The sequence below is a fragment of the Filicampus tigris genome, chromosome 10 (assembly GCF_054856515.1).
Source record: "Filicampus tigris isolate MCC_2025a chromosome 10, RoL_Ftig_1.0, whole genome shotgun sequence".
In the NCBI taxonomy this organism is placed as follows: Eukaryota; Metazoa; Chordata; class Actinopteri; order Syngnathiformes; family Syngnathidae; genus Filicampus; species Filicampus tigris.
In genome coordinates this window covers 16,955,380-16,975,715 of record NC_141226.1, presented here as the reverse complement: position 1 = coordinate 16,975,715, position 20,336 = coordinate 16,955,380, and the positions used below count along the sequence as shown (strand labels likewise).

At 41.7% G+C, this 20,336-nt stretch overlaps 1 protein-coding gene and 1 long non-coding RNA gene across 4 annotated transcripts in view; one reads left to right on the top strand and one right to left on the bottom strand.

Moving 5' to 3' along the window:
- Positions 1 to 101: 101 nt before the first annotated feature.
- The window catches only part of LOC147141074 (uncharacterized), a 98,119-nt gene continuing 77,884 nt past the window's right edge, over positions 102 to 20,336 (bottom strand). For both annotated transcript variants that reach the window (XR_015088406.1, XR_015088405.1), the window contains 2 exons: positions 3,748 to 3,952; positions 102 to 2,905 (listed from right to left, as the gene is read on the bottom strand). This is a non-coding gene — a long non-coding RNA (uncharacterized LOC147141074). The remainder of the gene's footprint in view (positions 2,906 to 3,747; positions 3,953 to 20,336) is intronic.
- On the top strand, positions 2,798 to 14,510 carry dsc2l (desmocollin 2 like). Of its 2 annotated transcripts, XM_086043334.1 has the most exons (17): positions 2,798 to 3,507; positions 3,595 to 3,685; positions 3,771 to 3,967; positions 4,834 to 4,932; positions 6,430 to 6,585; positions 7,114 to 7,258; positions 7,349 to 7,503; positions 7,586 to 7,720; positions 8,923 to 9,108; positions 9,182 to 9,429; positions 9,512 to 9,654; positions 10,429 to 10,653; positions 10,739 to 10,960; positions 12,096 to 12,211; positions 12,318 to 12,563; positions 12,961 to 12,992; positions 13,109 to 14,510. In XM_086043334.1, the coding sequence occupies exons 1-17, from the start codon at positions 3,469 to 3,471 to the stop codon at positions 13,254 to 13,256; spliced, it is 2,583 nt and encodes an 860-aa protein (XP_085899460.1). In that variant the 5' UTR covers positions 2,798 to 3,468; the 3' UTR covers positions 13,257 to 14,510. The 2 variants fall into 2 exon arrangements, with proteins under 2 accessions (XP_085899460.1, XP_085899459.1); XM_086043333.1 differs by lacking the exon at positions 12,961 to 12,992 and having other exon boundaries at positions 2,823 to 3,507.

Below are 20,336 nucleotides of genomic sequence, written 5' to 3'. Positions count from 1 at the left end.
TTACATCCCAAGAAAGTGCTACAAACTGTGGTTTGGGGTGTGTCTCCAAATTGGAAAATAAATAGTTGGAGTTCCACACCAACACTCACGATTATGCTGTCCTAACGAAACTTGTGCAGAAACTGATGTAGCCTGCTCAAATAAGAGGTGAAACAACCAGAACATTCCAGTTGCGATCGATCGAATGCCCTGAGAATGAATGGCCTCGAGCATTGAGGATTTTTACAACTCTGGACAAATTAAGAACCCACACAAGCACAGCGAGAATATGCAGATGAAATCTCAATGTACACAGTATATACCTCCACCAAGCATGAGGAAAGCGGTTACGACAGGACTGAGGTGACACCAAGATCACTTATTGATAAGATTTTTTATTGGCAGCCTACAACGGAAAGGTAAGCAAACACGCCCAACAGGATTTCATTTAACTCCCTGGCTCCCCCTGCAGTTAGGAAGTAAAGCTTACACGTCAGTGACAGTAGTTTGTTTTCAAATGATCTATCATCTAAAACCCATTGAGGAAGCAAAGCAAAACAAGTTAGGTGACCGAGATGTGGTGAGTAGCTAAATAAGACAAGCTAATATGCTAACGTAACTGTGTTTTCATGTCTGATCTAGTGGTGCTCCGATCGATCGGCCACCATGTGATCGGTATCGGAATCAGCCGATCTCACTCATGGATGATTGTATCAGTAAAACTCTGATCATTGCACACAATTATGAACAATAGCATCTATGCTAGTGCTAGTACAACATGAGAGGTGTCCTGGCTGGTCCAACAATATTATAAATCACTTAAAAGGAGCTCTATGGTCACTATGATAATGAAAGTTCAATAATATTCTATACATTGCAAATCAGCGTAGCGTCAACATGAATTTGATTGTTTTTACTTGTGGCCACTGGCCAGCCTATTACCTAATCCTGCTTTAAGTATGAAGGTTATCGTGCCCTTGACTTTACAGTTCAGTTAATCTGAAGGCTGCCATGAGTGTTTCCATGAGTTTCATCCAAAACTTTTATCGCGTTATCACAAAGCCGCTGTAGAAACTACACACCAACATGAGGGTGTGTGTTTGTCAAGCAACGTGTATTGCCGGAAACCCTACCAAAATGCACGTGACGTGCCCGCTGGAGTCGCCACTTTGCCACGCACACGCCCAGAGAAAATGGTTACATAAGGCGCACTTGGTATACCTCATAGGTTGACAGTCCATTCCGGCACACGCGTACAATCTTGTGACATTGACGTGACCTTTGCAATGAGATTAAATGTACAATGGCACTGAGGGCGCATTAAATTTGGACACGTGTGGATTGTTTGGGTCCAGATGTTCCTATTAAACTGAACTGCAGGTTGAAAGCGCTATTGTGAGATGCTGGTCCTGTTAATTTCTTGCGGTTTCCAAGCATTTTTTTAAATTGGAATTTTCCTAACAGCCATATGTGTGTAAAAGTAAGTTAACCTACGTTAGTATTAAAATGTAAAAGCGATAAAATACAAAGGGCACAGATTCTGAGCTCTACGGACATGTGGTGTACGTCTGACGTTTTTCTATGAGAACAGTGGGCATCATTTAGAAATCATTTCATTGACATTGAATCGTCTTCTTCATTATTATCGTATTTTTAAAATCATCCCGTTGGGTGGCACAGCTATAGGGGGGGGCACACAAACGATAATTTCCCCAGACACTACTCGACTCATGCCGAGACACGAGCCTCCCACATTGTAAAGGGACAAAAAGGTAGATTTGATTAGCCATGTTTGAGTGGGTTGTAACTAATCCTACAACAGCGCAGCCCTCCCTCTCGCAGATCCGCCAGCATGTGCTGGACCGAGTCTGGAATGAATTTTAGTCACGAGAAGTCTCGAATGATAAAGCTGTAATTCCATTTCACTCGCTACAATACTCTAAAAAGAAGTTAACCACCGTGAAACATAAAAACAACAAAACACTTGCTATGCTGATTACTTGCGTCATGTTACAAAGGTGGTTGAATTTTTAAATCAGCCAACTTTAGTGGCATCCAAATTTAAGAGCTCACACTTTTTATTTATTTTAACATTTTCTTTAAATATTGCACCCCACAAAAGTTTGCACCTGATGCAGATTTACTCACCAGTAAGACACCTGCTAAAACTCTTTTTTTTTTTTTCACTATACATTTTATTTTTCTATCATATGAAATGTGTGCCTTCAGGAGTCCAACGCGCAAGTGTTTACAAACTGCCGTAGCCTCTTCCGTACAATCTTTCACAAATTTGAGAAGTTTACTGAAACACTGACGTTCACAGTGAAAATGACTCATTTTTAGTTTACCACTGAAAGTGGAGAGTTCATGACTGGTGAAGTGTTGTTGGGGGAGGATTGTGGGGGTGTGTGGGGTGGTTCAAGGGGTGTTGGAACTGTGTGTGTCCTTGTACACGTCGCAGCTTGAGCGTTGTCTCATAAGTCACTTTCTTTCTGGGAGTGACAAGACTATTTGCTGAGTCTGTTTTGCGTTTACTGTTATGGCTCCCAGCCCTGGGCGGTTTCCTTGCGTCCGCGCCCATGACTCACTGCAATCTTCCTGACATTTTTCTCACCTTTCCTGTACGCGCATAGTCTGGTTTCATTTCTACATTATTTCACGCTCTCTCTCTCTGCACAGTTCACGCTCGAGGACACTGACCCTCAGTACTGTCGACCGCTTCCCCCCCCATCTTCTTCACAAACACTTTTTGGAGATATAAAGTGGGAGGTTATCCGCCCCCCCCCCCAACCCCTTGGCAGGCTTCATTTAGTGCACATTCCTGCAGCTCTATGCAAGGAGCCTTAGCTGTGTGAAGGAAAGAGGAGGGGCACACAGAGGTCATTCATCTGTGCAGACTTTGGAGAGCTTCCACAGACCGGATACACTAGAAAAACAAGCAGACAAGACAATTGTGTCAAGGCTAGATGCACACATAACACAGGCATACGCTTCCTTAGAGGCATGCATAACTTTTACAGCAGCGGAGCAGCTGCTTTGAGTTGAAGACATACATCTTTACGAGCCTTTATGAAAACAACGTCTAAAAATCCCAAATCGGTCTAAAAAAGAATGGATATTTAAAAGCATTGGGGAAACGGCGCCTCCTGCTGGAGGATATCAATATTTGTCAAGTTTGGAGGAGTTTGCAGTGCCTGGTGCACACAGGTCCTCCCTGCTGCAGAGCCTGCTGGGGAAGCTCAGCCTTTGGGTGGGGCGTTCAAGGTGTGTCCGGATTATTGACACGCCGCCAGCAGCGACTGAGAGAACGAGCGCAAAAGGTGCCATGGAGGCGTAGGAGAAGCAGCAGGATTCCTCTCTTCTTCGTGATCAAGGCTCCCAAATCACCACTTGAACGCTTATAACTTTTGTTCTTTTTTTTTATATTCTGTGAGAGGACTGCTTTCTGATTGGGGCAAAGTGCAAAATTGTGTAAAAGAAAGGAAAAAGATGGCGAATGCTGTCATTTTCAACGTTTGCCTGGCGCTGGTGAGTCCAACATATGTGTTTTTTTATCAACAATGCGGAACATTCGAGCCGGGTGTGATATTTGACACTAACACTGTGGAACTTTAGATCCTGGCCGGAGTCGAATCGTGCTTCGTCCCTAGCTTCCTCTACGTGCCGGTACAGCAAAGTATTCCGGTCGGATACGAGATAACAAGAGGTGATTATTAATTATGAACTAACCAACTATTTATTCCGTGTAAAAAAAAAAAAATCACTCACCGCTGTTCTTTCGTGTGTTTTAGTCAATGTGGCAAGCTGTGCGAGCGTCACTTCGAGCGACCGTGCTTTCGCAGTTTGGCCCAACGGCTCGGTGACGGCCACAACCACCGTCGAGGTGTCGCCCAAAGGCAGAACTTTCTCCGTGTGGGCTCAAAACAGCAACGGTGGGCACATGCATATGGACGTCAACCTCGTCGCCAGCGCCCTAATGAGCAGACAGGTACAAAAGCAAGATACTTTTCACACTTGCAAAAACACTCACACAGTTACTGGAGTAAAAATATACTCCTATACCAAATAAAACTATGCAGACTCTGAAGTGTACTTAAAGTGTAAAAATGAAGCTTTCCTGTTACAATACCCGTTTTGATAACTTTGCTCAATGAAAGAAAACTTAACTGCACTCAAAATGGTGTCCCTCTTGTGTATATTATTTTCCCTCTTACATGGTGCTCATACGGAGAAAAGAAAAGTCATCATGTTTAAACATGTTCCTATAGCACTATGGTTAAATGACTAAAAAAAAAAGCTAAATTAGCTCATGATTACTATTACTATGATTACACTACAACTGGTGTTGGGGGTAACTTGTTATAAAGTAAAAAGTACAAAGTAACGAATAACAGTAATGTAAAGTACATTTAGGCGGAAACTGAGTACTGTAGTATTAAACGCTACTCTTTATGTTTTTGTAATATTACAGTTACTGAGTCCGGGAACTTGTTACAATCCCAGAATATCTTGTGTCACTGAATCTTTTTCGGTCGTTAATGCTAGCTCCTCCCTGTCCCGCCATGTTGCTGTCCTTTTTTTCTGCCAGTTTTCAATCAAAATCTTAACCACAGTTGATGTTACTTTTCCCTGTTTAAGGATAAAACAAAGTAACAATTTTAAGTAAGAAATACAAAATACAGGTCTCTGTTTAAATGTAATGGACAGAATTAAAAATTCACCAGAAAATCAATACTCAATGTACAGAGACATGAAAAATCTACTCAAGTACTGTAACAAAGAATATGTTCTTAATTACTTTTTACCACTGTAATTGATTGAAATGTTAATTGACTGTATTGGAAATGTGTGTAGCCCACCGACGTGCTGAAACGGTACAAAAGACGCTGGAGCCCCCCACCCTTCAACATCCTGGAGAATGACCCCGGTCCCTATCCAAGAGACATTGAAAGGGTAATGTATTGAAACACACACGACACATCAAGCATTTTAGCCCTTCTGTCATTCAATGTATAGCATTATAAAAAAAACCACAGTGTCACATCAGTAGGTACACAACACTGTAATGCCAGGTTTCCAAATTGAGGCACAGAGGAAATAATGGGCGTCTATTTTATGGAAGATTGCCATTTGTCAACGTAAAATATTGTTTATTTACCATAACCCGGCACATAATGTCCGTATTTGAACATTATGCTTAATTAATTACTGACTTCACAGAGAAGTACCAGTTAGCCAGCTCACATTTGATCACAAGAACATGATATTCGACTTTCCTGTTCAGAGTCATGCTCACTGACACTGTCAGGAAGATAGTATTTTGACAATTGTTGCATTACTGTTGAACTGCAGTGCATAACAGAAATTTTCGAATGTTTAGCCTTTCGTGTGTAGATGCAGTATAATAACTATTTACCTACATGAGTGGTGCAAAACAATAACTGGAAAGTGCTGTCTTGGTTCTACACCACTGCAAACTGACCACATATTATTGAGTCGATTAGAAAAAAAAAGGGTGGTAAACAACACACGTCGTTATTACGTTTATGCAATACACAGTGCTATAAAACTGTTACCTATTCCTCATGTCCACTTGGGACAATTATTTTACCAGCAAGTGACTCACACATACAGTCCACATGCATGTGTGTGGGTGCGCCAAAGACTGTAAAATGAGAAAAGCTACTCCCAACAGCCTTGAGATAAGGCAAGATCTTTCATTTATAAGCTTGACACACACACAAACACACACACATAACCATGACAATTACATAATATAACAGATGTTGCAATTGTGTTATACTCCATATTGTGTTATACTCCATATGTTATTAAAAAGTCTATTCAAGTTTGGAATGTTCTGCCATAGGGTTCATTCACAACACAGTAGTACAAAATATTATTCTAACAATTTGGAGCCATTTTCAATTGCCTGAAATACCCAACAATCAAATTCTTAACCAATAGTTTGTTTCTAATGCTCCCAAAAGTGTCTATTTTGAAAATGTGTCACTCTGATCCTATATGCAGTTTGTATTACCTCCCCAAAAAACAACAATTACAATCAACTTCTTGCATTATGAGAATATACATTTGAGCTTTGTCTATTGCTTTATTGATCAATATTGTCAACACAAGTTTCCAAGACTCATTGCTGAGTATTTCAAGTGAAATTAACATTCACATAAAAGTTCAGATTAAAGGAATACCAATTTTAAAAGAAGAATCTCCCAGTAAATCCTAATGCTGCATCCTCAGTGCGAATTTGCCCTGTTGGACTGTATAATTTTGCAAGGAAAGTTCAATTAAAATAAAATATTGCTTACAGCATCGTTGGCAAATCCATGCCGTACCCGCTATAATGCTAAAACATTTAATTTCACTAATGAATGGCCCGAGAATTTTGCCTTGGTGGAAGTCATATTATTGTCTCTTTGGTTTCTGTTGCAGCTTGTGTCTGACACCGAAGCCGTGCATCAGGTGTATTACACTCTGACGGGGTCCGGTTTTGACAAGTACCCAGAGGGAGTGTTTAGGTTTAACAGTGACAGTGGAATGTTGACTGTGCTCAAGGCAGTTGATCGTGAGGAGTTCCCGCAGTTCGCTGTGAGTTGGCGGTTTTCCTTTTCCTTTTCCGATTTTTCAGCACAATGTCATTTCATTCATTTTATATGCAGGTTGTCCCCCCCCACCCCCCCACCAAAAGTGACATCATTTGAAATATGAATGTCTGAGTAACTACCATACATGTTCTAGGCAAACAAAATTAAATGGGCTTTCCGGTGAACATTTATCAAAACTCCAACAACAACGAAAAAAAGGGCTCTTTGCCGCCCTGTATGAATTTTTCATGCCATACCCTAATCTGCTTCCCACTGGGTGTATTTGTATTGAATTTCCACAAAAATGCATGCTGCACACGCTTGTTTGACTGTGTTTGAGCATTTTTGGGAGCAGCCTGGATTTTTATATTTGAATTAATTCAAATACTATCAATCATTTCATTACCCTCACTGGATTAATACACTATTGTATCTACCTACCTATCCATCCATTCAATTAACTAATAAACTGTATGTTTGGATAGCTCAAACAACCAAATGCTTCCGCTGAATTGGACCTTTTTCTTTGCAGTTAATAGCCAGGGTTTTTGACAAAGCAACGCGACAGGAAACCGATGACCCTTTGGGCGTCTTTGTAAATGTAGACGATCAGAATGACAACGCGCCGCAGTTCCGCGGCCAAATGCAATTTTCTGTGCTAGAGAAAAGCAAAGCAGGTGAGGAGCATGACGTACACGCCACTGTGGCTTCTTAATAGCTTTGTGTTGACAATCAATCTATAAGATGATCACCCTTTTGCATCACAGGGACTCAAATGGGGAAGGTGAACGCCACCGACAGAGACCAGGAAGGCACCGACCACGTGAAGATCCGCTATTCCCTTTTGACCGAATTGGACCGATTTGCCATCAACCCAACGACGGGTGTCATCACCACGGCTACTAACACATTAGACAGAGAGGTGAGGACCGGTGGAGCCCGAGTGAGATTTGACTTAATTCGATTCTATCATGTATGACGTGTATGGAATTTACCCCCATCAGACCAAAGATAAGTATAACGTGATTGTCCAAATCAAAGACATGGACGGCGCAGCCAACGGTTTGTTCACCACGGGCACGGCGACCATCACCCTGGGCGACATCAACGATAACCCGCCGACCTTCACAAAGAAACTGGTAATTGATTAATGAATACAAACAGCGTTTGAGTTGACTACCATGTGGAGAAAAGCATTGGGAAGTAAAAATGGTGGAAAATATGGTGCTGCATCAGCTCCCACTCTTATTACAAGAGTTTGTACAAGTTTGTTGTCTTTAGAAAACAGTGGAAACATTTTAAAAGTAAAGTAAAAATACTTATTAAAGGAAAAAAAACAATAAAAAAATGTTTAGAAGGCATTAACCAAATGTATGGGGAAAAAAGCTAAGTTTTTAACCTGGATTTAAAAGCTTTTGTATTCGGTGCTGATTTCAATTTTTTCGGCATGTTATTCCACTTGCACGTAGCATAACAGCTAAACGCAGCTTCACCATGTTTACTTTGAACTCTGGGCTCCGCTAACTGACCCAAATCTGCAGATCTCAGAGCCCTACTGTGGTTATATTCAATCAGCATTTCTTTCACGTATTCAAAATCCAAAGCATTCAGTAGTATATAGACCAGTAGCAGAAATTAAAAATCTATTCTGCTCTTACAGCAAACACAATCTCGTTAAGCCCAGGGACGTTCTGTGCTGCCATCGTTAATAATGCGTGGTTTATATACAGTTGGATTTTTCTTTTTTTTTTTTCAATATTTTTAAATAATTTTGGCTTTTTGGGGGGGGTATCGGGTTTTGGGGAGAATTTATGGTTTCATTGTTATTTCTTCCCAATGCATTTTAATGGCCATCAATTATACGTGATTTTTGGCAATTCGTGGGCCGGGCCAGTCCCGATCTTCCGCAAATACCAGGGGTCAACTTAACAGGAAATGTACAATTTTTCTTTTTTCTTTTTCCATAGATTGGTCTAGCTTCTGATCGGATTGGTGATCAGTAATCGTTTTTTTTGTTTTGTTTTTGTTAAACTCGCTGATTGGTCCCAAAATTCTGATCGTGTAAAGCTTAGTGGTTTATGATGTTGGACCACAAAAAGGACCTCTGGCTCACAGTCTATTCTAGCTCAACCCAAAAGTTGTAGGTCAAGTTCCTCCACATCTCTCACAAAATTGGATTGTCCAAAACGTAAGATGGAGTCCGGCTAAACTCTGTTTGCATGATTTTATTATTACGAGGTGTGTTCCAATACATGAGTGTTTAAATGATTTACTAGACCAGAAGTTCAGACTATGATAAGCAATTGTTTTATCATTTATGAACTTATTTTTCATTCTGCAGTATGAAGCCACCGCAAAGGAGAATGAAATCAACAAACTTATTCTGCGAATGCCCGTTCAAGATAAAGATTTAAAGGACACAGACAACTGGAAATCTAAATTCATTGTCACTAAGGGAAATGAAAATGGAAACTTCCGGATGGAGACGGATCCCAAAACAAATGAGGGGCTTCTGTACATCTCAAAGGTGAGTTGATTTGACTACCGCCATGAGGAGTTGAAGTAATCATATAAGTAAAGAGTCCTGTCCGTCTTTCCAGCCGTTAAATTTTGAGAAATCCCCAAAAGTGCGGCTGGAAGTCATGGCCCGCAACGAAGCTGAACTAACCGGCACCACGGCCCAGTGGGAGATCGTCCCTGTGGACCTGACAGTGGGCGACGTTGACGAAGGCCCCGAATTCACGGCGCCTACCATTCGCTTCACTGTCAAAGAGAACACGCCGAACGGCACATTGATTGGTACTTACAAAGCCATCGATCCGGAAACAAAGAGCAGCGACGGCATCAAGTAAGCAAGCCCCTCCCACTCACTCGATGGCACTCGCTAAAGAACGCGAAACTGACGGGGACTTTTTTGGACCATATTGCAGGTACTACAAGATCATGGACCCTGCTGCCTGGATCAATGTGGACAGGAACACGGGAGAGCTGAGGGTGGCAAACACCATCGACAGAGAGTCTCACTTTGTCAGGGATGGAATTTACAACATCAGCATGAGAGCCGTCGACGCAAGTATGCCACTTGTCAAGCCGATCCTATCAAGTACTCACAAAAAAATGTGGGATATTCAGCTGTCGAAATTTCAAACGGACTGACTGGTGAAATTCATTTGGCCGTCTCAAAACTTTTCCAACGAACACGGCCAACAACCAGCACTAAAAATGAAGCTCCTCCCCTCACTTCAAATAGTTCCTTGGCCTCAAAATGCCACATGATAGTGCCAAAGGAACATTTTCGTATTAGACATGGCTTTTGTTGATGGGTGGAGCAAGAATAGTTACAGAGAAGTACCTTCACACTTGCCTTCTCTCAAACAAAAGCTCATCTTCTTGTGATGAAGAGCCGCGTAACAAGAGGAAAGAACACAAAATACTGGATGTGCTCCCTTGTCGGGGTGGGATTTATAGTTCCAAACTGTACCGTGACCAGCTGATCTCAACCTCAATGTTATTCCCATTTAGGTTTGGTGAAAACACCTCAACAGCTTAATATCTGTTGTTTTGCCTCATTAATTTGCTTCTGATTGGCTTTGGTAAATCACCAATTAGTCAGGCAAAGGCATTCTGGGAAGGCATCTCCACGTCAAGCCACCGTAGACGACGTTCCCTGTTCCTTTTGGCCGTTTTGCCACTGCCCAAGGTTTCCAACCCCGCCCTTTCCTCGGCAGTATCTGTCCGAGCTACGCCCGTCCTGATTTGCCTCACCTGATTCAGCGAAATGGGCCCCTTGCGTCTGTGAGGAATTTCAAGTTCCAGATTAACGACGATGTTCTGTCATATGTTTCAGCTTCCAAGACTGGTACGGGAACGGTCATAATCCAGGTGGAAGACGTGAATGACAACGTGCCAGTTATTGTCCCCCCCGGTGAGAGGGTGGTGTGTGAGAAGGAAGGAGAACTCGGCTCCGTGCTGCTTGTGGCCGAAGACGCGGACGAGTCGCCGTTTAAAGGCCCCTTCACATTCAGCCTGCCGAATAACGAAGACGGCAAATGGTCCGTGAACAGATTCAACGGTGGGTGCTTGCTTTCCTTCCCCCGTCTCTTTATTCATTCATAATTTCATCGTGCCCTCAAACGGATTGCGTGCTTCCGTTGTAGACACGGCAGCCACGTTGCGCCAGGTCAAAGACCTTCCCTTGAAGGTGCACAGAGTTCCCGTCGAGGTCAAGGATCTGCAGGGCAACGGGAAGATCCAGACCGTGAGCGTCAGGATCTGCCAGTGCAGGAACGGCGCTTGCCAGACCAAGCCTTGGTCGGCCTCGCTGGGCCCGATGGGCTGGTTGGCATTACTCCTGCCTCTGCTCCTCCTCCTGCTGCTACGTCAGTTCCTCTCTTACTTTATTACATTGACCGCGTAAATAGTGCAGTGGAATGAAGAACGGGATTATCATCGTATTTTAATCCAATTCAGAAAGTCTGTCAAGAATTTTTCTTAACCGTGAGCACCTGCGTTAGCGGTGAGCTGGTAAAGAGAACAACAGAGAAAAATGGCTGTCTGAGACTGTGAAAGATGCTGATCAATTAAATTTCCTGTAGTATTTGAATGTAATCACATAGTTGCCACGCAAGCCATTAAATCTTTCAAGAGAAGTTTAGGGAGCGTCATAGAAATGGATTAAGTGATTGTTCAAATTCTGTGGATTGTGCGGAGTTGAATGCTAATTAATGATTAGTCTTAAAGCAGCTGAGCCAAAAATCAACTTGTTGATTTTCCTCCTCAATTTTCTTGAATCTCAAGTCATGGTTTCTTCTTTGCACATAAAACATATTTTTGGAAGACAAGACCAAACAATTTTAGAACACACACTGGTATTTTTTTTCTCGCTATTGTAACTTAAAACCTCAACCAGACAGGTGAACAAGTAAGAGGAAGAAAAGAAAAGGGAGAAGACCCAATGTGTGTTCTAAAAATTGTTTTGTTTAGTTTTTTTCCCCCAAAGTATTGAAGAATGACTTAGGCAAGTATGCCATGTGGCAGACCACATGCATTTAACTGTTTTATTTAATATTTTCTTGATTATTATTTAATTCAATTTATGTTAATAACATTACAAGATCTTTTATTTGGTTTTTTAACTCATCTATTAATTCCCTGGCCAATGTATCCGATGTTGGAAATCAATTGTGGCCCCTGAGCTCATAGGTCCGCCCACCCCTGTTCTAGATTATGAAATAATCGAATTCCCATCGTCATACAGTACATAAAGCAAAAGCACAAAGCAATTATTTTGCCTCAAAGGCTCTAGCGGGCAAAGGTTTGCACATATGGTGGTGTGCTGCATTTGCAGGTCAGAGCCATTGTCTGTGCTATTAAGGATTATCGTCATAATTAAGGAATGTCATTTTAATAATGTCTACCTTTTGAGGATTGTATGAGAATCATAACGTACTGATTGACAAGTTCGGGACGGTTATTCAGCACCACCATCTAACATGAGCCATTTTGCTCTTGCAGTCTTGTTGCTTGCCTGTTTCTGCACGACAAAGCCAGACTTGCAGATCCTGGAGGATACGACTGACAGCGGCGGAATCCTAATCAAGTCGAACACAGAAGCCCCCGGGGAAGAAGTGGTAAGGACCAAGAATTGCTGCTTCCTTGAATTCCAGCAACGTAAAAGAACCACTTTTCAGTCGCTGCCATGCTTTTTTTTCTCTGACGCCTCCTTTTGGTCAACAGGACGCTAGTCTCATCAAGGTCCCCATCCCCGGTTCTGAAATCAAGGGCTCAGTGGCCAATCAGGATTGGCAAGTGAAGGGCTCCACCATCGGACGCCAAGACACCACCCTCTACAAGTCCGGCTTTGGTAACACCGAAACGGAGTTCTTCAGCGGACATTACGACAGCCAGTATGGAACCCAACAGATGAACTACGACGCAAACTTTCTCAGCACTTGGCAAACAAACGGACGCTATTTGCACCAGGTAAATGTTTCACTTTCTTTCGCCAGTTCTGTTTTGTTTGTTGGTTAGGTAGGAGCAAGAAATTATGCCAGCGGGTAGAATCTCTTTTAGTTGTGAGAGTAGAGAAGTCCTTTAAAATGGAATTCAATCTACAGGTTTAAGGGCCCAATTCTGATTTCAGACCTGAAGTGTCATCTGGACAATACAGAAGTAAACAATAATACATAACCAATAAGAATATTAAATGTTACGCAGCGTTTAGTTGTCATTAAATATATTTAAATGATCTATGACACTTTTATTCATATTTGAGACAGATTCTGCTTTTAACATATCCAATTCCATGTTTTTTTTTTTTGTTTTTTTTTGTTCGGAATGACACTACCATCACATATCACCCAACGTTGCCAATTGACAGCAAAACATTGGAAATGACTTGAATCATTCAGTGTAAGTCCAACCTAAATAAGAGGGAGTAAACAAATCTATTAATATGTAATATGTGCATTTGTGGGTTTCATGTTTTGTAAAGATTCTTAAAATGATCTTGTCAATTTGCCTTTCAGAAACTTTCCTATTTCGGAGGCGAGGAGGACGGGCGCTACGCAGATGACATCATCCACCAGTACGGCTTTGAGGGGGTGGGCTCGGCAGCCGGCTCGGTTGGCTGCTGCAGCGATGACGGCGGCAACAACGAAAACCTCGACTTTCTAAACACGCTGGGACCCAAGTTCAAAAATCTTGCTGGCGTCTGCAAAAAGACATGAACACCGAAAGCCGGAGAATGTCAGTGTTTTTGCCTTTTCGGTGCACAGGATGCAGCGCGCTCCCAACCACCCACGACGCCTGAACGCGAAGAATGAAAGGGAAGACAGAAGCCGAGTCACGTGTTTGTCACGTTTGCTGGAAGTTTTTTTTTTTCTTTTTTAACCTTTGCTGCCTTGTCTTGAGTCCCAAGCACTGATAACCTCGCTGACACTGTCACTTGTACATAACTGTTGCGTTGCGCTTTTTTGCATTCTTGGTTTTGCAGGTCGCTAGTAGCTGATACATTGATGTGTAGTCACTGGCTTTGGGGTTTTTGTTTTGTTTGTTTTTGGTGATAATTTAGTAACAACTTCAGGTATTTTGGGTTTTACTAATTCCACGTGTTCTTAGTAAATGACATGTTGTGCAAAGTGGGGTTATTTGTTTAAATGGTTCCCCAGTTTGTTTATTTTTATAGAGTTTTGATATTTTTCTATGATGAAATAATAAGAACTAAAATACAGTTGCCTAAAGGGACATCAAACAGCAGACTTTAAAGTGGGGTTGGGCATGATAAGAATTAGATTTTGATTAATCCTGCCTTGAGGCAACTGGCGACACTAGTTGGCTGCGACCACTACCGCCGTTGCTGTCAGTTAAACATGATGTCAGCGACAATGTTGATAACCTAACGTGACACTGCTATGGAACCAGGAGTCCAGAACTTTCAGCGATTTTCTCACAGCAATTAGATAATGTTCAAAGAACTAATTGATTGAACAAGGAAAACACATTGAAATGCCTGTCCCTACTTTAAATTATTTTTGTGACTACTCTGGTCCTAAACTGTTTGAGATCTGTGCACATGCATTCCAGAGTCGGTCGCGATTGTCAAACGTGGAGCGGGTGTGGCTGCAGCAGCCGTCAGCGGTTATTGCAACATTCTGCCAAACGTGAAAGTCTGCACAAGGGCGTCAACTCGGCGACCGACGTATGACTGACAACGGCGAAACAGTCGAAGAGCTAGCGACGGGAAATCTGGCATTTCTGCGTTTTGCATTCCGTTGCCACTGTCTGAACATTCTAATGAATCTCTCGAAGAATGCGCAAAGGTAGATTTGGTTTAATTTATTGAACATTTGACGTCAACATGCTGAATGTCTTTTCACTGTAACACCTGTATTGTGTGCGACTGTAAAATAATAAAATGCTCGAGTGTGATTGTTTTCTCTGGGAGGAGGAAGAATACGTTCATTGTGCTGGCGGCCGCTGTGAATGATTTACTGGGTGTGGCAGCCTGAGTTTGCGTAATTTCGAGCATGCTGTGGGACACCTGCAACAAAAGCGCCCAACCTTGTCTCGATGGATCAAGTTACAGCGCATTGCGTACAAGACTTTACAACTATGGAAAATAGTTTGCGCATTACTCGGTAACTGTGAAATTCAAATTAAGGCTCGTAGGCTCTTTGTCTTCATCAGTAAGGACAATTCTGTAGACGAATTACAGTTTTCTTTAAAAAAAAAAAGCACTGTAGGGTAATCAATGAAATTTGAACGGTTGTTGGAAAACCTTGCGATACTAGTCTGACAACTGCATGTTTACGAGTGAGGCAAAACTGAACTAGTTGACATCTACATTCTTCAAGTATAGAAAGTCGTTAAGAGCATTTATCCGATGTGTCATATAGATTAAGGTCCATGCACATACTACGAGGAGCACGACTAAGACGGTAGTCGGGGGGGGACACACGAGTATAAGACAAATACCAATTTTATTCAGACCGATAAAAGTACTCAATTCTTAAAGAGAAAAGATCCACAAAAAGATGGCACTAAATTCTACACATTGTCCTTTGAAGCAGCAAAATCCACTCGTTTTTGCCATCTCAGGGGGCGGCCATTTTGTCATTTCTGTCGACTGAAAATGACATCACAGTTGCTCGGGCTCAGGTTACGACCAATCATGACTCAGTTTAACAGGTGAGCCGTCATTGATCGAAGTACATGATTTTTTTTTTTAATTGTTGAAGAATAATAAGAAAAAGCACCGTAGCATGCAATCAACATCCCCTTTGAATGAATAATTCACAGCATATTTAAAACGGGGGAGATTCTGTAGATAACAAGCTTATCTACATTATGCAGCAAGCACCATAAATAAGTGATACACTATGAAAAATGAATTTAAAACCTAAATTGAAATTCGCCTTAAATGAAGACATGGGGATTATTAATTGATAGATGATTTTATGTGCACATGCAGTAAACAGTCAGCAGACTATTGCTGGGGAAGTGTTGCATGATGCATCAGTGTGATATATTACAAAAGGTGGCATTTTGTTTGAAAAAAAAACAAAAAACGAAACAATATAATCATCAGGGATTACAAAAACACTGTCGCCATGTGGTCTAAATGTAAATATCAAACCCAAATCCCACCGAGGCCAATTAAGAGAATCTTGAAAAGTCAAAATAATGAAAATAAGCAGTTAACCTGAATAATTAATGAATGCTCTCAAAGCATTAAGGCAGCTCTGTTAGCCACATTTCACAAATAAACTCATCCTTTATATTTTATTTTGATTGCAGTCCTTGACTTCAATAAGACTGCAATAAGATGAAATCGTAGATTGGTGTTATAAACACCTACAGAATGCATTGTTGAAACTTGACAGTGCTGTACTGCTCACTAAATCGCCATGATTTCCTCCGCCCATAATTTAAATTATTTGCCAAGTGTCTATGTCCAAATTCCAGCACACTTTACCTGAAATTTATTGTCTTGCTGAAATTAAACCATTAAAACAGCCCTCATTCTGCCCTGGGGATAGCTGCATTTGTTACCATGACGACCAGGCGTGGACCCTGAGCTTTTTAACCAGAGTGTAGACGTGGGTTGCCTCTTGCCAGCAAGTGTATGTATAACAGTGGGCTGAATCTCACTGATGAGTGTGTGTTTTTCCCCCCACAGCCGGCTGCTTGCTTTTCTTCTTGTGGGGACACAAAAACATGAACACCCAAAAATGTAACAAAAATATTTCACTTGTGGAGGCAAGTAGTTCAGAAACTGGAGTCAATCTGAGAGACCCCCTGTATACTGTTTCCGGCCAATCGCAGATCACAGTAGACAAACAACCATATAGACTCAGTCACAAATTTAGAGGGAACCTAACATGCACGTCGTGGAAACTGGAGTATACACAATGGGTACCTAAGGTAAGACTGGAACTGAGGGCCTCTTAAGTGGGAAGCAGTGGTGCTCAGCAATATTCCACTTGTTCTACCTGATGATGACTCAAAGACAAAATAGACATTTCTCAAAGATCATCAAGTGCATCAATTCAAGCAAGGCCTGTCTGATAAAAAGCACCTTAATAGATAGTGTTGTGTCCATCTTTATCAGGACTCCTTCTGCTAAGATGCAATTAATTCCAAAGCAGTTAGCGTGAAATTAATTTTTTGCAGCACGGTGTAAAAACAATCTTCAGATAGGATTCTTTCCCTCCTTCACATGAAAGGACAAGACTTGGATTGACGCCTTCCATCTGCCTAAAGTACACAATTTAGATGACATGCACGACATACAAGTATTGTGATTCACGTGACATAGTTGTTGTTTTGACATATTTGGGATTTTTTTCGGCATTCACTTCACTCCGCCAGTTGCCCATCCCTTGTCTAGAGTAAGTCAAGTCACAGCAGTGATCACGGGTTCTGCATGACATCGGCATTTTCCACCCTGTGATTGGTCAGAACAAATTGTTACAGCCAACTTCATAAACACAACGAGGGAACACCAGTGACGTCAGATAATGATATTGGACTCCCGTTCTATTTCTTACATATAGGTAATAAATATATGGAATTGAACACAGGACACAAACTATGATTAATTCTTTTTTGTGTCTTGATGCACTCTCTTCCAAAAAAAAAACCAAAAAACAAAAAGGCAGCTATGCGTCCAAGCTGTGATATTACTATCATGTACACTAGATGGCAGCCTTTACCTCTCATATGAGTCGATGGCGCGCTGGCTGACGCTTTTGAAAGGAGAACTTGAGAGGCAAGCAGCCACCACACAGCACTTCAATTAGGCATTAACTGTCATTTGTCTGACAACATCTCAGGTTTTTTTTTTGTGCGCACACACCTGCTTGCTCATTAAAAGTCACAAGAGACTGCTCTATGACGATGTTCCCCCGCACACAAACGCTTTGAAGTTACTCGGTTGAAGATGACTGAATGCAACATACATAATGCAAATGAAGAAGAGAAACTTGCAGTTTTCTTGCAGAACATTATATAAATGAGACAAGCAATCATTATTCGATAGATTTAGCATTAGAAGCCATCAAACTTGTGTCCAAAACTGCACATACTTGAGCTTCTGATAGTAAACAGTATGCATGCGATGATCAATACCTCATCGCGTTCCAAATTATGCAAAAGTCTCTTCTCATATTTTCCTCAAAGAAGTCTATGCAAATGTAATCCAGCACGAGTTTCAAGTCATCAAATGTTAGAGAATAATTTTGAATGTTTTCAAATTAAATGTTTTCAAATTAAAGGAACTTCCCAGTGATAATATTTTTGTCGATACTAAAAATGTAGGTTTAGTTCAAGTGCACTGTTCCAGCAAAGTTTCAAGACATTTTTATGGGTTGTAAAGAACTGAAAATAGTCATTTGTTGAATTTGCATCATTTGAAGGTTGTATTTGCTGAAATGAAAAGATATTTCAATCGCAAACATGGGACCTCATATTTGCAGCTTTGCAGGTCTTGCATCCACTGATTTTGCGCATTTCTGCAGAGTCTCTGTTTGAATTGATTTTCAGGATAACAGAATAGCCTCCCGAAGCTGCTGTTAGGATGCGAACTGCCTCCTACCATCACATATCTTTGCTCGAGGAAGCGCCAAAGGTTTTGAACAGTGTTGCGCTCAGGAGAGTGGGGATGGCCACACCAAGAGTTTTTCCCCTTTTCTGGCCATAGCAGCCAATGATGCAGAGGTCTTCCTTCACTGACGAGTGTGGCGCAACCCTCAAGAGGGATGCAATAGTGTATGGTTGGTGGATGGCCACCATGTCCGAACAATGCTGCAACGTCAGTAGTGAGGTAGCGGAGTTATGTTTGGAGCCGGCCGGAATCATGGCGAGAGTGCTTGCCGGTTCCTTTCAGGTCCCCGAAGGTGTCAAAATACCCTCCGAAAAGTGTGTGGGATTTCAGACTGACTACAAAATGAATAACATAACTTTGCCAAACAAAGTCATCTTTATGCATGACAATGTTTACGCCGCAAGAAATTCCTCTGCATCATGGGCTGCAATGGGAAGAAAAGGAGGGAAAAATGTACGTGTGGCCCCCACCGTCCCCTGGTGAACAACCCTTTTGAGAATCTTTGAAGCATCCTTGAGGAAAAGGTCCATGAGTGTAGGAGGCAGTAGCAACAGATCTATGATATAGGGAGGCAGTTCACATCCAAACAGCAGCTCTGAAAGGCTATTCTGACATTCTGGAAAGAAATTCAAGCAGAAGTTGTCCAAAAACTCTCAAATTCAATAAATGCAAGAATTGCCAAGATGCTATTAAATAATAAACTGCAACTTGACCTGAAATGACGTTTTGGATTGAAATACCTTTTCATTTCAACAAACACAACGTAACGCTGCAAATTTGACAAAAGACTATTTTCAGTTGTGTCTTCATGTCTTGAAACACTGCCGTGCATAATCATTTGGCGCAGTGCATTTCAACAAAAACGGCATTTGAAAAATACTGTTATCATTGGGAGGTTTCTTTAAAAACATTCAAATTATTCTCTAGCAGTTGATGACTTAACAATTATGCTGAGAGCCATTTGCATAGACTAGTTATAAAAAAATCAGAGAAAAACAACATTTGCATAATAATTTGGAACACTGCATAGTGTACTGCAAAAACAACACCATATTGGATGAAGTGGTGGGCCATGGTCCTTAAGCCTTTGGTGTTGATTTATCAGCGTTAAAGTGGAAGTCAACCCAAACATATTTTTTTTAAGAATATGTTTTATGCAGGCCCACTAGTTGAAACAAGACATTGCGATTAACAGAGCTGGGCATCGGCCCTCCGTCAACGGTTTCCGTCCTGCATATTCAATCGACCCACGTGGTCCCAATCGGTCGGAGTCAGCCAAGCGGCGTCGAGAACGGATTTTACCGATACCGCGCCACATGCAGGTGTCGCACTCCTGACACGCGGTCGAGTAAGGAAACAATAAAAAAATAAAACGGTTTTGGTGTACCTTGCGGTCCCACAGGCGCACAGACATGTGTCATATATTCTTTTTATTTCACCGATGACAACGCTATACATGTGTGTGTCAGTTTTTGTTTGATAATTTTTCTTTGTTTGGCGGCGTGTCTGCTCATGTGGCAATCGATTATGATTAAATATTATGCAATCGACGCTGATTGGTTGTGGCTGGCGAAGGACGGGCCGGGACCACGTGGGTCGATTGAATAAGCAGGACGGAAACTGGGGACGGAGGGCCGATGTCCAACTCTGCTGATTAATATTGCATTTTGGAATATGAGAAATCCACCCGTTTTTAGCCATCTCAGGGGGCGGCCATTTTGTTACTTCTGTCGACTGAAAATTACATCACAGTTGTTCAGGGCTCAGCTTCAGAAAACAGGTGACTTGTAATTGGTCATTACCTGAGACACTGTGATGTCATTTTGAGTCGACAGAAGAGACAAAATGGCCGCCCCAGAGATGGCTAAAAATGAGTGGATTAACGCTTATTCCACAAACGCAATATTAATCAAAATGCCTCAACTAGTGGGCCAGCATAGAACATATTCTAGGAAAAAAAAAAGGTTTGGGTTGACTTCCCCTTCAACCAACCGCATCGCAATTATAACAACATTCCTATTACAACAGCGTACAACTGTGTCACCCAAAAACTGTAAGGAGACTAATGAAGTCATCCGTTGGATACTTCAAGACTTGTCTAAGAAACTACCCCTGATGCATTTTGTGCTGCAATCATGGAAATATGTCTA

Coding starts and splice junctions, on each gene's coding strand:
- dsc2l (XM_086043333.1), top strand. CDS start 3,469: ATGGCGAATGCTGTCATTTTCAACGTTTGCCTGGCGCTG. Junction 4,933..6,429: donor ATCCAAGAGACATTGAAAGG/GTAATGTATTGA, acceptor TTTCTGTTGCAG/CTTGTGTCTGACACCGAAGC. Junction 9,109..9,181: donor GGCTTCTGTACATCTCAAAG/GTGAGTTGATTT, acceptor CCGTCTTTCCAG/CCGTTAAATTTTGAGAAATC.